Source organism: Leptonychotes weddellii, chromosome 5 (genome assembly GCF_054177405.1).
Source record: "Leptonychotes weddellii isolate Sample4059 chromosome 5, ASM5417740v2, whole genome shotgun sequence".
Classification (NCBI taxonomy): Eukaryota; Metazoa; Chordata; class Mammalia; order Carnivora; family Phocidae; genus Leptonychotes; species Leptonychotes weddellii.
Genome location: NC_138373.1, coordinates 68,775,619 through 68,793,413, shown reverse-complemented (window position 1 = coordinate 68,793,413; position 17,795 = coordinate 68,775,619). Strand labels below are relative to the sequence as shown.

Genomic DNA, 17,795 nt, shown 5'->3' with positions numbered 1-17,795 from the left:
AAGTAAAAACATTCTATGTAGTCCTTTCATATATATAGGCAATGAGCAACAGCGCTTTTTCATGGTTTCAAAAGGAACATTCAAAGAAATTTCATCACAAGCTGTCAACTCATTGGAGGAGCAGAGCCAACTGGGGCAACTCTTCAAAACTGAGTCACCAAGTCAGAGACTAGTCTTCAAGTGTTTCAGGTGTTGAAATAGAATCATCACTATACACCCAAAGATGATTAGAACTTTTGAGATCAACCACAGTAATAAAAATCACTTAATGACTAAACCAGAGTTTACTAATTTGTAATGGTTTATAACTAAGAATTCTCATTATGCTAAATATAAATTATAATTATACTATAATGCAATAAAATTATTTAATTATGAATTACTAAACAATTTATATTACATATTGGTAATTTACTAATAAATGAACATAAATTTATAATTCACTTTCCAGTGAATTTCCACTGAATTCACATTCGCAATCCAAGACACCTACCTTTCTCTTATCAAAGTACCTAAGAAGCTAAATTATTATTCAGGAGATTATTTAAGGAGCATAAATTCAGAGCAAGGAAAGCAGCATCTTACTGTCCCAACCTATGGACCTGTCAACTTTAAAAACACACTTTTGAGGGGGCACCTAGGTGGCTCAGTTGGTTAAGCATCTGCCTTCGGCTCAGGTCATGATCCCAGGGTCCTGGGATCAAGCCCCATATCAGGCTCCCTGCTCAGCGGGGAGTCTGCTTCTCCCTCTCCCTCTGCCCTCTCACCCTTGCTTGTGCTCTCAAATAAATAAATAAAATATTGGAAAAAAAAAACACCAAAAACACTCTCTGAGGACCACAAATGAGAATGGGGAAAGGAGGACAGATGCAGACAAGAAGAAATTAGGGCATTTTTCTTCTGATGAAATTATTTTAGGCTACAAGAACACTACAGAAGTTAACATTGGAATGGTTCAAACACCAAAACTTATACTCTAGCTTTTAAAGGAATGAAAGAAAAATAAAACCACCCTTTCCTACTCCTCTCATTTTTGCTAACCACGAAAATAAAATATACTACAGTTCATCAGCATGTCTATAACACTGGCCCTACAGTACCCAGAGTCACCCTCTGATTTGTCCTCCTCGTCAAAACTGTTCAAAATTAACAAAAAACTTTCTAAATCAGACTGAATTTTACAATTTCTTCCCATTCATCTTAAAGGTAAATGAAAGACAGGTCTCTTCACGTTCTAAAAAATAGTACATGAATGACTCCAATAACCACAAAATTGTTCTGCAGTCAATACACTTAAAACTCCTGTTAAAAATGATCCATGGAAGTTGATACCTGAGACTTGACACGCCTTGTTCTCTTCGGCAGAATGTTCATTCTTGTGCCTGGCTCTGGGGAAGTTTGGACATCAGTGCCAAGAACCTCAGGCTCTACTTTTTCCTTAAGATCTAAATTAGGCATCTGTACACCCTAAAGAATCAGAGCACAGAAAGAGAACAGGTTCACTGATAAGAAATCAGACTGGAGAATCAGGGGAAAAGTATTAAATTTCCAATAAATCCCCAAAACTACATGAAACCAGATGACAATTCTACCCACCAAATTGATCTATAGATTCAAGACAATCCCTATCAAAATCCTAGCAGGCTTTTGTTGTAGAAATTGAGAAGTAAATTTCTAAAATTTATGTGGAAATGCAAAATCTTTGGATATTCTGAAAAAAGAAGAACCAAGTTGGAAGACTAACACTATTGGATATCAAAACTTACTATAAGGCTACAGTACTCGAGACCAGTATAGTATTGGTGTTAGGGTAAGTATACGGACCAAAAAACAAAACAGAGACCAGAAATAAACCCACATTTGTAGTCAACTGATTTTCAACAAAGGTGCCCAGGTAAATCAACAGGAAAAGGGTAGTAGTCTTTTAAACATGACACTGGTACAACTGAATATTCATATACATATACATTTCCCCTCCCTTCCCCAAAATGAAATACTTCTACCTCCTACTATACACATACAAAAAAAAAAAAAAAAAACTCAGAATGATCTCAGGCCTAAATATAAAAGCTAAAACTATAAAACTTCTAGATGACAACAAAAAAGAGTATCTTTGGGGCCTTGGGTTAGGAAAAGATTTCTTAGATATGACAACAGAAGCACAATCCATAAAAGGGGGGGAAGGAAATTAATAAACTACTCTTCAAACAGACACCATTATAAAAATGAAAAGATAAACCACAGTCTAGCAGAAAGTATTTGTAAAATCATATACCTGATAAAAGACTTGTATCCAGATTATATAGCAAACTCTTAAAACAAGTGTAAGATGACAAACAATCCAATAAAAAAAAAGATCAGAACAGGCACTTCATCAAGGAAGATATACAAATGGCTAATATGCACATGAAAAGATGCACAACACCATTGGTCATTAGGGAAATGAAAATTAAAACCACAATGAGATACCACTACACACCCACTAGAATGGCTATAAGCAAAAAAACTGACAATACCAAGTGTTGGCAAAGACGTGAAGAAACTGGAAGCCTCTACATTACTGGTGGGAATGTAAAATGGTTCAGCCACTTTGGAAAACAGTTTGGCAGTTTCTTCAAAAGTTAAACATAAACTTACCATATAACCCAGCAATTCCACTCCTAGGTATCTACCCAAGAGAAATGAAAACATATGTCCACACAAAGACTTATTCATGAATATTCATAGCATTTATTCATAATAGCCATAAACTGGAAACAATCCAACTGTCCACCGACTGGTAAATGGATAAACAAATACAGTATATCCATACAATGGACTATTATTCAGCCATGAAAGGAATGAAGTACTAATACTGGCTAAAACATAGATGAACCTTGAAAACATTAGGCTAAGTGAAAGAAGCCAGACACAAAATTATATTGTATAATTCCATCTATGTGAAATTTCTACAAAGGCAAAAAACTACAGAGCCAGAAAGCAAATCAGGTGTTTATCTGGGTTTGGGGGTACAAACAGGAACCAACTACAACCAAACACAAAGGAACTTTGTGGGCTGATGGAAATATTCTAAAACTGAGCTGTGGTGATCACTGCATAAATGTATAATTTATTAAAGCTTACTGACTGTGTATCTACAATGACTGAATTCTATAGTATGCAAATTATAACCTCAAAAAGCTGTTAAAAAAATACATGAAACCAAAGGAGGAATTTTTCAAAAAGCGTAAGTAATAAGAATTTATTTTAAATAAATAAGAAAACATCCTTCAGGGGAAGAATGAAGCGGGGGAAATCGGAGGGGTAGACGAACCAGGAGAGATGATGGACTCTGAAAAACAAACTGAGGGTTCTAGAGGGGAGGGGGGTGGGAGGATGGGTTAACCTGGTGGTGAGTATTGAGGAGGGCACATTCTGCATGGAGCACTGGCTGTTATGCACAAACAATGAATCATGGAACACTTCATCTAAAACTAATGATGTAATGTATGGGGATTAACATGAGAATAAAAAAAATAATAAAAAAAAAAAAAAAGAAAACATCCTTCATTCCCATTGGCCTTCATCTTGTAAACCACCAAAACTAGCTGCAATTTTTAAATCACATCTTGCTACCCCAAATATTGGTACCTGGAGAAATCTTTTTAACTTGCTATGCTTAGCGAACTGCTAACTTGTTACGGTGAACACAGTCTAACATTCATATTTGGCAGACTGGATTTATCTACTCCTAAAAAAAAAAAAAAAAAAAAAGATGCATCTCACCATAAGGCTGACACCAGATTGGAAAAGTTCATATGGGTAGAGAATTCTTTCATAATGTGACTTCAAAAGAGACCCAGTTCCTTTTCCTGGCAGATATCCCAAGCGACTACCCACTTTAGACCATTTCTTCTCTTTTGTGACCATTTCAAAACCTCCTTTGCTGGCAACAATCTGAAAAGAAAGTAAAACCTATTTAGAGAAAGAAGGCAGATTCATGTATTCTGAATCTGTATTGTGCCTGCTAAATAGAAAAATTATTCTGAGCTTAGATTTCTAATTTCCTTTCCACAAATATCTGACAAAACTGAAACCTGTCAACATTTAAAGTATGAAATGAATGATTTTCGGAAGTTTTGAACTCTACTATTTAACTAATGTTAATGTGCCCATTTTTGCATTCAAATACATTTAATGAATTTACACTTTGTACGTTATACACCTTGAGAAAACTAAACAGATCTATGTACTCGATATCCACAAGAAACTCAAAATATAAAATAAGAATTAAAACAAAAACAAACATAAGCATAAATGTAAGTTACATAGTACGAAATGAACATAAATCCTAAAATTGGGAAATGTACCAAATAACTTACAGAATTTTAACAAAAATGTCAAGGAAAAAGTGGATTCAAAGGCTATTTTAGAAAAGGCTGTAATTTTTCAAAAGGAGTTTTACATGGAAGATTATGAAGGAACGATGGGGAAAGATCAGATTACAGTGGTAGACTTACTAGAAAATATAGTACAGGATGTATTAACGTAGGAAAAGTTAAGATAAATTGGATAATTTGGCTGAATGCTCACATCAAACCAGGCACTATACTGATACTCTACATCTCTCACACTCTAAAATATAGGCAGTCTTCAGTTGACTGATGATAAAATAAAAAGGACTATGACATGGTTATTTGAACTCAAAAAAATTTCCTTGAGTGTACACTACTGTTATTTCTCTGTATCAAAAAAAGTTAAGGGCGCCTGGGTGGCTCAGTTGGTTAAGCGACTGCCTTCAGCTCAGGTCATGATCCTGGAGTCCCTGGATCGAGTCCCGCATCGGGCTCCCTGCTCGGCAGGGAGTCTGCTTCTCCCTCTGACCCTCCCCCTCTCATGTGCTCTCTCTCTCTCTCTCAAATAAATAAATAAAATCTTTAAAAAAAAAAAAAAAAGTTAAGAGAGGGGTGCCTGGCTGGCTCAGTCAGTGGAGCATGTAACTTGATGTCAGGGTTGTGAGTTCAAGCCCCACACTGGGCGTAAAGCTTACTTAAAAAAAAAAAAGCTGGGACGCCTGGGCGGCTCAGCCGTTAAGCATCTGCCTTTGGCTCAGGTCATGATCCCAGGGTCCTGGGATCGAGTCCCAAATCAGGCTCCTTGCTCAGCGGGGAGCCTGCTTCTCTCTCTCCTGCCACTGCTTGTGCTCTCTCCCTCTCTCTCTCTCTCTGACAAATAAAATCTTTTAAAATTTTTTTTAAAAAGTTAAAAGAAAAATTAAACATAGAATTACATGATTCAACAATTCCACCCAAAAAAAGTGAAAACAGGGTTAAACAGATGCAAACCAATGTTCACGGCAGCATTACTTACAAGAGTCAAATGGTGGAAACAACCCAAAGGTCCATCAAGAGATGAATGAATAAACAAAATCTGATATATACATATAATGGAATATTATTCATCCTTAAGAAGGAATGAAACTGATGCATGTGACAACATGGATCCTTGAAAACATTATGCTCAAACACAAAAAGATGAATATTATATGATTCCACTTACATGAAATACCTAGAAATAAACAAGTTTATATAGAAAGGAAGTAGAAGAGAGGTTTTACACCAGGGGCCCGAAGGGAGAGGGGAAGTTTTGGAGTGATGGTTGTACAACATTTTGAATGTACTTAATGCCATTAAATTATACACTTAAAAAAATGGTAACTGTTATGCTATGCATATTTTACCACAATTTTGTATAAAAAGGTTAAGAACATGGCCTGTGGAGCCAGATTGCCAGAGTTCAAATCTCAACTCCACTACTTAGTAACTGCGTGACCTTGGGCTAGTTATGTCGTAATTTGCACTCCGGGGTCCTCACTATTATTAAAATATTAATAATTTAACAGCACTTACACTTTATTTTATGAGGCAGTTGTGAAGACAAATGAAATAAAACATGAAAAGCACCAGGACAAAATAAGCACTGTGTCAACGTTAGCAGTATTATAATGACTGTGTGTGTGTGGGCAAGTGGGGGGTGTGAATGCTATAAATAAATGAACGTTTTGAGCTCTTAGACTCTACAATGCTCTTATAGACAAAGATGAACCTATACCAAAGCAAAATTTCCCTCTACTGAAATATGTGAAAGCTTGGTGGCAACACATAAGTTCACGTGCACAAGAGTTGAACACATCTCTAATTCTTTAGCTTCTTTTAGCACATCCTCAGAAAAGCCACCTCTCTTTAAAAAGGCTAGCCAGGGGAAAATTATAATGAGAAAAAAGTTTATTTTTCCAATGTTGTAGTATAGAGGAAAACACAATGAGGGCGTTTTAGAAGGCTGTCTGGAAGCAACTGCATGAATCAGGATGCCTTTCATTCACATCTTTCCAGTGCTTCTGTACTGTCAAGTACTGTCAAGTACTGTTCTGGGTGCTTGAGATCCATCTGTGAATAAAACAAAGATCTTTGCCCTCATGGTGCTCACATTCTAGCAGGAAAAACAGGCCATAAACATCATATGTATATTTTAAAGTGATAAATCCCATAGAAGAAACTTTAAAAAGCAGTTAAAAGACCTCACAAGTAGCAAAGTGAGGGTTTAACTAAAGTATTAAACAGTCACAAAAAACTTCATTATAAAGGTGAAATTTGAGCAAAGACTCCTTCTAGGTGAAACAGTTACCCAAGCAGACATACAGGGAATAGTCAGAGCAGGAGCCCCATGTTAGAAGCACACCTCAAATGTCTGAGGAACAATAAGGAACCCAATGTGGTTGAAGCAAGTGGGGAGGAGTTCTAAAGGAAACAGAAACTCTCTTAGTAATCTTCATTATACAATACATTTATCACCATTACATACTACTCTAGTTTATATGCAAATCACTTTAAGTTAAATTTCCATTAGTAATGATATATCTGCACAGATCCAGTCAGGCTGTCCCATCCAGTTAAGATGCTTACTGGCATGCAGTTGTGAAAATGACAGCCAGCACAGAGTATGGCTAAGAAATAAGATAAAACTATCTCACAAAGAAATCAACACTATGACTTTGGCTTCGTGCATACAAACACTCTAACAATCTAACAGGGCCTGATACAATAAAAACACACAAAACTTTTAGCACGTTTTTCTTCAGCTGACAGAGTCAAGAATTATCATGTATAATTTCAAAATATAATGCAGCCATCAAAAAAAAAAAAATGAAATCAGGGTGCCTGGGTGGCTCAGCCGTTAAGCATCTGCCTTTGGCTCAGGTCACGACCCCAGGGTCCTGGGATCGAGCCCCACATCGGGCTCCCTGCTTGGAGGGAAGCCTGCTTCTCCCTCTCCCACTCCCCCTGCTTGTGTACCTGCTCTCACTAACTCTCTCTGTCAAATAAATAAATAAAATCTTTAAAAAAAAAAATGATATCTTGCCATTTGCAATGATGGGGATGGAACTAGAAGGTATTATGCTAAGCAAAATAGGTCAATCAGAGAAAGATAATTATCATATCTTACTGATAGGTGGAATCTGAGAAACAAGGCAGAGGATCATAGGGGAAGAGAGGAAAAAAATGAAACAAGACAAAACCTGAGAGGGAGAAAAACCGTAAGAGACTCTTAATCTCAGGAAACAAACTGAAGGCTGCTGGAGTAGAGTGGGGTGGGAGGGATGGAGTGGCTGGTGATGGACACTGGGGAGGGTATGTGCTATGGTGAGCGCTGTGAATTGTGTAAGACTGACGAATCACAGACTGTACCCCTGAAACAAATAATACATTATGTGTTAACAATAAAAAATAACAAAAATAAAATAAAATAAAAATAAATTTAAAAAATTTCAAAATAGGGGCGCCTGGGTGGCTCAGTCGTTAAGCGTCTGCCTTCTGCTCAGGGTCCTAGGATCGAGCCCCACACCAGGCTTCCTGCTCAGTGGGAAGCCTGCTTCCCCCTCCTTACTCTCCCTGCTGTGTTCCCTCTCTTGCTGTGTCTCTCTCTGTCAAATAAATAAATAAAATCTTTAAAAAAAAATTTTTTTTCGGGCGCCTGGGTGGCTCAGTTGGTTAAGCGACTGCCTTCGGCTCAGGTCATGATCCTGGAGTCCCAGGATCGAGTCCCGCATCGGGCTCCCTGCTCAGCGGGGGGTCTGCTTCTCCCTCTGACCCTCCTCCCTCTCGTGCTCTCTGTCTCTCATTCTCTCTCGCAAATAAATAAAATCTTAAAAAAAAAAAAATTTTTTTTTTCAAAATATAAAACCATTTACTCCATTTTGTCATGAACTGTATCACACCATTATCACTAGAAAAATATCACTTACAAGCCATACCCTATAAAAAGGTACATGACATGCAAAGATAAACTGAACAAAATGGAAACAAGCCCTTAATCAATACTTGACCAAAGAATAATGTCAACTGAGGTCAAAATTTCCATCCAATGTAAAAAAAACTAAGTCTGGCCAGTAGAAGACAATCTTAACAGACATAAAGTAGCAATAGTTTTCTACTTAAAAGTTCCCTCTCAAGCCTCCACTGAAAAGACAGTAAAGGAACAAAAAGGCACAGAACCAAGAGAAAGCAGATACACAAGTGATAATCTAGCAGGCAATATCAAAAACCCACCAAGCACCTTCAACAGAAGAAAGCCAAGGAGAAGCTTTTCCAATACAGAGCCTGGAAAGGCCTAAGAAATGGAAGCAACAATCCCTTTAAAATTAGAGATGGCGGGGCACCTGGGTGGCTCAGTCGGTTAAGCGTCTGCCTTCGGCTCAGGTCATGATCCCAGGGTCCTGGGATAGAGCCCAGAGTTGGGCTCCTTGCTCAGTGGGGAGCCTGTTTCTCCCTCTTCCTCTGCCTGCCACTCCCCTTTGCTTGGGCTCTCACTTTCGCTATCCCTCTGCCAAGTAAATAAATAAAATCTTAAAAAAATAAAATAAAATAAAATCAGAGGTGGCAATAAATAGAGAACAGGACTGGCTGAAAACCTGTATAAAAGCAATCAGACCTCCTCCAGTCAGCACAGCCAGGCAACTACTGCTCTCCAATCCCAGGACAAGACTAGAGATTTACTCTCAGGAGAGTTTGAAAAGAAGGAACCTAAGAGAAATAGGTAAGCAAACTATAGGATCAGTCTAATACTCTAATAGTCTAACATCAAGTTATTAGTCTAATATCCAACTAATAAAAGTTCAGAAAGAGAGAAAAGATAAGCGGAAGAAATTATCAAAGACTACAAAAAATACAAGAAAAGTTTTAAGACCTCAAAGACATGAGTTCAGATAAGAAAAGTTATCAAGTGGGGAGGGGGTGGGGGGATGGGGTGGCTGGGTGATGGACACTGTGGAGGGTATGTGTTGTGGTGAGCGCTGGGTGTTGTGTAAGAGTGATGAATCACAGACCTGTACCCCTGAAACAGGTAATACATTATATGTTACTTAAAAAAAAAAAAGAAAGAATTAAATATACATGCCCCAGTGCCTATACCCAAGTTTAAAAAAAAAAAAGTTATCAAGTGCAATAAAAGTATTAAATGAGACAGTGGAATTCTCTCCTCAGAAGTGGTTTCACAGAGAATGGTATCAGGAAGGCTATGAAGAAGGCAGTAGTTTGGGTATAAATGGAGGAAGACAATATGGCACATCACATGGAGCTAAAACTGGATCCGAGATCAAGGGCTACTAAAATTTTGCTTTTGCTTGGAGAGGTCTCCTGCATAGCTGTGCCACTGAGAAAGACAGCAAAAAGATGAAAGTCTTAGAATCATTGACTGGAATGATTCACAAATTCCCTTATGATGACCCTACTTAGAATAAACTTCATGAAGACTTAGACAAAAATAAAAGGTAAATTTAAAAGCTTTGTTTATTATTAAATGTTCAGGTGGACTTAAAATTAGTGCTGAAGATTCTAGACTTTCATTTTAAGGATCACAGATGAACAAAGATGAAACATCAAGGAACAGATGTCCATCTATTAAGTGTTTAAAAATGTGATAAAAAGCAAAACAATAAATAAGTAAATAAACATGTATGTATACAATGAAAATAAACACATACCAATGCATTTACCACTGTGAAATCTCAAGGCACTTGGAATAAAGATCAGATTCTACATCTTCAAGAAGAAGAAAGCCACACAGGAAGGAAAAATAATTAATATAGCATCAGTCTCTCAACAGTAACACTGAAAGCTGAAAGATTATGGAGTAAGGCTTTCAAAATACTAAAGGAAAACAATTTACAACTTAGACTGCTAAACCTCACCAAACTACCATTAAAGTGTAGAACATTTTTAAATAAGCAAAAAATTTACATTCCATTTATCTTCTTGTTCAAGAAACTAACAGAAGAAATGCTTCACCAAAATAGGAGGAAACCAAATAATATGAAGACTTGAAATAAAGGGAAAGGCAAAGGGAATTCCCAGAATGATAAAAGCAAAAGGAGGTTCCAAGCTGACAGCTGACCTTAAAGAACAAGGAATCTGGATTGGAGCAGAAAAAAGAACTCCAGAGAAATGGCTCCAAGAAAAAATGGAACTGACAGATTACTTGACAGGTAAAGATTTATACTGCTGCTGGAAAATCTGAAAATAAATTTTTGATGGTTACAAAGAAAACTTAAAAAATAAAAACAGGGAGGGGGATTATTAACTCCAAGGAAAATAAAAATTGTAAGGAAAACAATCATAGCACACTATAAGGCTCAGGTACAAACAATATTTGTATTTATACTCACAGTAATAACTTCTAATTAATAAAAAATTGATCTAGGACACTCAGCTGGCTCAGTTCATGGAGCATGCAACTTTTGATTTGGGGGTTGTAAGTTGAAGCCCCATGATGGGGGTAGAGATTACTTAAAAATAAAATCTTTAAAAAAAAAAATTTGATCTAACTACACTAGAATGGAAGAGGGGAAGTATGTAAGGATTTACACTCTCCATCTCTAATAGTAGAAAATCAGTGTATAATATTTAAAACTGAAAGGTGAAGAACTAGCATGAGCATATTATTTGGAAATACAAAGATCTAAATCAGAAACAGCTAAAAGAATTGAAAGTAATTAGTTCTGAGGAGTGGGAATGGGAGTGGAGAGGTGGAGAGGAAGAATGCTGCTTTTCATTTTATATTTTAAAAAGTATTACACTGGGCGCCTGGGTGACTCAGTTGGTTAAGCGACTGCCTTCGGCTCAGGTCATGATCCCGGAGTCCCGGGATCGAGTCCCGCATCGGGCTCCCTGCTCAGCGGGGAGCCTGCTTCTCCCTCTGACCCTCCCCCCTCTCATGTGCTCTCTGTCTCTCTCATGCTCTCTGTCTCAAATAAATAAATAAAATCTTTAAAAAAAAAAAAAAGTATTACACTGACCGGGCGCCTGGGTGGCTCAGTCGGTTAAGCGACTGCCTTCAGCTCAGGTCATGATCCCAGGGTCCTGGGATTGAGTCCCACATCAGGCTCCCTGCTCTGCGGGGAGCCTGCTTCTCCCTCTCCCACTCCCCTTGCTTGTGTTCCCTCTCTTGCTGTGTCTCTCCATCAAATAAATAAATAAAATCTTTAAAAAAAAAGTATTACACTGACCAAAAAAAAAAGTTTTTAAGGGCTAGAATGAATGTTCCTTGCTGCACTGATTATAAACAGTAATTGTTAATGTAAAACTCCATTATAGACATTCTGAGTAATACTTTTTATTATTAAAAATAATAAAACAAAGTGATAATTTAATCAACACAGGAAACCATCAAAATGAGAAATTGACTGAGACCTGATAACTGAAAATTCGCTTCCCATTGTAAACTAGTGTAAAGTGTTTCAAAATCATGTCTATAATAACACAAACTCCAGAGATGCTCACCAGCTGTCAGCCAAATATAATATTTTTTTTAGTTTTAGTATAAAATTTAATATAAAATTTTTAGAGCATTGTGACCTGACACTAAATTTAAATTGTATTACAAAAAATAACTTAAATATGTTTGTCTTGTTTTTCCTTGAAAGTGAAATCTCCAAAATTAACTCTATAATTTGAGTAACATTTTATTTCAAAACAGTTTATCAATCAGAGGATATGAAAGGCCACACAGAAAAAGATACTTTGCAAAGTTCCTCAGATAATCAAGCTATCTTCACTCACAAGTCAGAAGGAACATAAATTTTTATTATTGTATTAACAAAACATGTTTTGAAGGTAATTTAAATGCTGCTGCAGGTCAGTTAGTTCTTTTCACATTAGGAACAAAGTGAACAAGTTTAGGCAAAAATTAGTCTAAACTCTTCACCCTTAAGTTTTCAAACTCTTATTCATTCTGGATAATGCTGGCTTCAGTTAACCATTAGCACTACTTACAGATATTGATAGATATCACACATGAGAATGGTGAGTAACATGAATCTCTTTTAATATAACAAGTTTTCAATTAAGAAGTAGAAAAAAGATGACAAGGTCAACATAAAACATTATACACTCAACACCAAGATAATATTAATAGATTGGTGTCATTTCTTTTGCATATTGTTTATCATAGAGCCCACTAATCTGTCATTAAATAAGTCTTATAATATAAAATAATTTTAAAGATAACTTCAAAATCTGTCATTTACATTTACTCATGCTTGTATTTCATTGTCAAACAAATCCTGCACAGGAAACGATGTTTTCCATCAAGTTTATTGGAAATTCCTCATTTCATAGATTCACTAGCCTCTGCTCCAATTTCTAAACCAAGTACAAGCCTCACCTTGCTCAAAGCATACAGATCTAGGATTTTTCTCTCCACCACTGGAATCTTCAAAGTAGATCCTTGGAGTTCCCAAAATTTTGCTAATTGATCCAAGAAGTCCAGTCTCACTCTGGTCATTGCCTAAGATTATTAAAAAACAGAAATCAGAAATAGGAATTAAGTTATGATTGAAAATAAATGAGTTTTACTTAACAAAGGTACTCATTTCTCTAAAGAAATCCAAAAACTTCATTACTGCTTAGTCCAATCCTGTAAAATAAGGCAATAAAAAACAAAATACTTCTAATAAACTTTATTCACTAAGGCAAAAAAGTCACTCCCTAATATATTAGAAATGTTCTTATATTTAATCAACCAAAGCAATTTTTTTGTAAAAGTTGGCTTAACTTTAAGCTAACCAGAAAATTTAGTAAATCGGATTATTCTGTTTCTAAGCATTCTATCATTTCATCCGTAGAAAATATGCCTACCTCAGGTACACCAATTCTCCACCCCACTGATATTAAGATCCTTCATGTATCTAATTACAAGAGACTAAAGGGAAGAAAGAAATAAAATCTCAGAAAATAAATGTTTCAGAAGCATCAAGGGGGGGGGGAAAAAAACTTCACTATGACATATTAAGCCTCAGCTAGCTAAGATTTCTCTTTTGTACTCTGAAACACTTTTCTACCACACTGAAGTATCTTCCGATAACCCGGCAGAGAGGTAAAACAGCAATATTTAAATAGACTTCAATCTAGAAAATTTAAGAGACTAGTAATATTTAAAGAGAGAGTTACTAAATCAGATTAACAGTCCTGGGAAAGTTCTGTTAAAGTTAAAAATAACCTTTGAAAAGCTTTGATAAAATATTAAAGCCTACTTTTCAAAGACGCCCAAGAGACAGAATCTCCCAACATTAACATAAAATTTTAGTAGAATAGTAAGTGCTGAAGAAGTAGAACTTAGAATTTCAGGTCTCAAAATGAAAAAAAAAAAAGAATTTCAGGTCTCTGCAGGTAAGCAATGGATATTTCCACTATGAAAAACATAGCTAGAGATAGTTTCCCATAGTCCCAGTTAAGCAGAAAAACTGTTAACAACTACTTTTTACAATTTTTTTTTTAAATCAGAAACTTCCATTCAGGCGCACCAGGGTGGCTCATTCAGTTAAGCAGCCAACTCTTGATCTCAGCCCAGGTCTTGATCTCAAAGTTGTGGGTTCAAGCCCTGTGTACGGCTCACCCCCAAAGTGGATCCTACTTAATAAAAAAGAAAGAGAAAGAAAGAGAAAAGAAAGAAAAGGGAAAAGAAAAAAGAAAAGAAAAGAAAGGAAAAAAAAAAACTTCCTTCCATTCAATCCCAACTAACGTTAATTCTGAGCCCTGGTACATGAGTTGCTCAAAGTTCTCTACTAGAACCCTGACATTAAAATGAATCAGGAGGCAGAAATCCTGATATAACACTCACCTCAAGTTCATTCAGGCGCTGGACTCTGGGAGTGAAACGAAAACTTTTTACTTCACATGCAAATGGAGGTTGCCAATCCTAAATAGAAATATATATATATATATATATATATCTTTAAACACACTGATGTATAAGCAAAGAATGCATTATTCATTCCCTTAATTTAAGGGATGAACAGCCATAAATCATAATGAAAACAAGTCAACTTTAAGTCTTTTTCATTGTAGAAACAGAAAAAGTAATATTTTTAGATGAGATATTTTTAATATTACTTATCTCCAATCATTCCTCATATTCTATTATTAAAAATATTTTATCTATAAATCCTCCTCAAACTTCACCAGTCCCATTATTTATAAGCCACAATTATGCTTTCCCCAATTACTCAAGTGGAATGCAGTGAACTCATGTATCATAAAACAGTGTCTAATAAACACCTAAGTTTACCAAATTATAAACAGAATGTGAAAGAAACTAAAAAGGGTAAAATTGAAGATTAAAAAGTGATTTTTTAAAGTACTTATATAATTGGTTAATATCTTTTTTTATTCATGTCTAATGTGACACAGCACTTTACAGTCCATGTTACATAAATGTTTTGTTCAAAGCCTGGTATTTCAGCGCCCAAATATTAAAAAAAAAAAAAAAAAAGTAAGCAAATCCACAGAACAAGGGCAATTTCCAGATTGGAGTTGTGGTATAACTGAAATGAGATAGCACAATTCAAGCAGGGTTCTAGAAAACATATTTTGATTTGGCCTAAATAACAGTAAATCTACTCAAACATGTGAAAAGTAGTCAAAAAAATTTTTTTTATCTTGGAAACTAAAGAACTTCACCAATATTGAAATTAAATTCTGCTTATAAACAAGATTTATTTTTAATAATAATATAACATACAAAGAGAAGCTACATTATTTCAATCTTTTTTTAGTAATAAAAGGCATACATATACACTTTTTTTTACCTAAAGGAAACCTGAATACAATTTCTAACTTCATAAAGACAACAGAGTAGATGAATATATGGTTTAAGAAAAACTTCAGGGCTTAAAGTTTTGCTAGTATTAGAGGTAATTTTGATAGCTAAACAGTTAAATGAAGCTTTAGGAGGATGGCAATGCATATACCATCACTCATCATAGCAATCAGCTTTTAATCTTTTGTCTGTGATTAATAGTTTATAAATCTTAATCAAATTCATTAAGCACCAACAGGTTTAGCAGCATGTCTGGGTTTTAGAATCAAATAGATTGATCTAGGTTCAAAATACACTTTGCCACACACCCAAGATCATACATTTGATAAGTTATATAACTTATTCAAACTTGTCTCATCTGTAAAATGAGATGTTATTTAACCCACTAGGGCTTCAAAGAATATTAAGTGAAATAATCTGTAGGTGCTAAATTAGCTCCTCCTCCTCCCTCCTATCTTAAGCTCTTTTTATTCTCTATGGTGCACACCACTGTGGTAGTGTGGTGAGAGCAGACGCTTTTTTAAAATGCAGTATGGAGAACAGTACTTCACCATTTATTCTTATAACTAGTAAACAAAACACAAAGCAAGGTGTCCGTTTAATAAGCACTGAAGGCAACAGTTCACAAACGTTAATGTGCATTAAACTTCATCTGAGAGTACGTGCTAGCAAAGCACATTCTAGAACTTCCACATCTAGAAATTTATCCTAGTCTGAAAAGGGGCCTAGAGATCTGCATTTTAGCCAGCATCTGGTTGAGCCTTGTGCAAGTGGACAAAGAACAGCATTTGGAAACGTAGGTCTTATGGGTAAAGAAAAAAAACCTTTTGACCTTGAGCAAATCACTCAACCTCTTGGGGCACTAATTCCCCCAAAGGAGTAGTTTCTGCTTTCCTTGCCTTAACGATTGAGGATTATAAAAAACCTACAGGCAAATAGTTATTTGCAATAATTGCAATTCATAAATCTTTGAACCCCGGTTCCTTATGTCAAAAGAGTAAACGTTTTCTTCCACCTCTATTGTTGACTAATTCCTCTTAAATCACCAAATTCTAAAATAAATGCTGCTCCTTCTCTTCCCCTGGGAAGACTTTTTCATTGCAGCAACAAAGTCTAGGGTTATTTTGTAATAACATTCTACCGGACAACTAGATCTCAGATTACCGTTTAAGAAACCTTACCCTTGAGATGAGGCCCGCAAATATTTAATAAATTAAGCATTAACGAACTTGGATAAAAAAAAATAGTCAATGCAAGGGCAGTTTTTACTACAGCACCATAATGAGAGAGCACCATACATGAGGTAAGATATGTCCTGTCCTAACACTTCAAACACCTTCTCGGCCAACGAAAGGCCTTAGGTCTTTTGTTACCCTTGCCTACAATCAAAGGAGAAGAAAAGTACCAGCTCCCAAGTTCTAGGCAGAAAGGCTCCTGGGACACCACTCTCGCGTTCAGACGTGCCTACCACATAAGGCTGCGAAAGAAACCAAGGCAAGAACATCCAGAAACTTAGCTTCTAGTTGTTGATAAGCGAGAGAGTAAATATGAAAGGGCAGAAGGACCGGAAAAGTAAAGTTAAAGCACTCTCCCCTCTCTCCTCGGACTCCGGTACCTTGGGCGGTCGGATTTTGCAGATGCCGGTTTTTTCCGCGAGAGGCCGGATGCGGCCGATAAAGCTGAGAGGGTCCGTGAACTCCTCCCAGCTGGGCTCAAAGACTGGACACTCAGGAGGTGGCACGAACTCCGCCGCGTAGCCCCCCGGCCCCACGCCTGCCATAGCAATACCCGGGGGGCCCCCGGGGGAGGGGGAGGGGGAGGGAACAGGTGGAGAAAGGCTGGCTGAAGCCCACCGAACCCGCTCACGTCTCCTGACAGGGGCCGAAACTCATCTTCTCGGACAAGAACCGCTCAACACAGGAACCCCACAATCGCTTCCTCTTCTCGTTTGTTATTGTTTCCTTCGGGGTTTTTCCTCTCTGGGTCAGGACTTTTCCGGAAGTTAACGTACTGTCAAATCCCTCCGCCACCACAGAAACAGAATCCCTCCGCAGCAACGCGACGCCTCATCGTAGGGCCTTCCTTCTTCCTCCCTTTGCCCTTAGCCGCGTGTGGTTCCTGTCTCCTTGTCTGCGAAAGTTCTGCGCTGTCCGAAGACTACAAGCGGCACACCGCGGAGGGCCCACGAGCTCTCCTTTAGGAAAGAGCTCTGAGAGGAGAGCAGCCGGGGCTCAGGGAGAACGCACTCTTCCGGCGCGGAGGAATGTGTAATGCTTCAGAGGGCAGAGGTTCTGCTTCCGGTGAGGAGGGTTCTGTACCTCTTTGTGTATAAATGACACGAAAACAAACTCGGCCAGCCCGAGGTGGTACTATCTCGCTTAGCGGGTACGCTTGTTTTAACTTGCCATTTTCCACGTAACTAACTTTTTCGGCCTCTGTCTTTTTCTTTAGTCTTTTGACCGTTAGTATCCCTTCTGAATACTCTCACTCGGCCACTTTATAGTCGCCTCATCTCCATGACGACAGGTTCGGGTCCAATGTAACCCCCAAATCCTGCCAGCCGGCCTTAGCCACCATCTAGGAATTGCTTTTCGTGCACATGGAAGCAACCGCTCTTGACCTTGCTTTTCCAGCAATTGACCCCAAGTCATCTCAACAGCAAGCAC

General features: G+C 37.2%; 1 protein-coding gene across 1 annotated transcript in view; it reads right to left on the bottom strand.

Annotated features, from left to right (window-relative positions):
* The window catches only part of KDM5A (lysine demethylase 5A), a 91,237-nt gene extending 73,873 nt beyond the window's left edge, over positions 1-17,364 (bottom strand). Inside the window, exons 1-5 of the mRNA XM_081821008.1 lie at positions 16,745-17,364; positions 14,152-14,229; positions 12,697-12,819; positions 3,766-3,936; positions 1,333-1,467 (exon numbers count right to left, since the gene is read on the bottom strand). Of these exons, the coding sequence (XP_081677134.1) occupies positions 1,333-1,467; positions 3,766-3,936; positions 12,697-12,819; positions 14,152-14,229; positions 16,745-16,909 (672 nt within the window). The 5' untranslated portion in view covers positions 16,910-17,364. The remainder of the gene's footprint in view (positions 1-1,332; positions 1,468-3,765; positions 3,937-12,696; positions 12,820-14,151; positions 14,230-16,744) is intronic.
* Between the last annotated feature and the right edge of the window lie 431 nt (positions 17,365-17,795).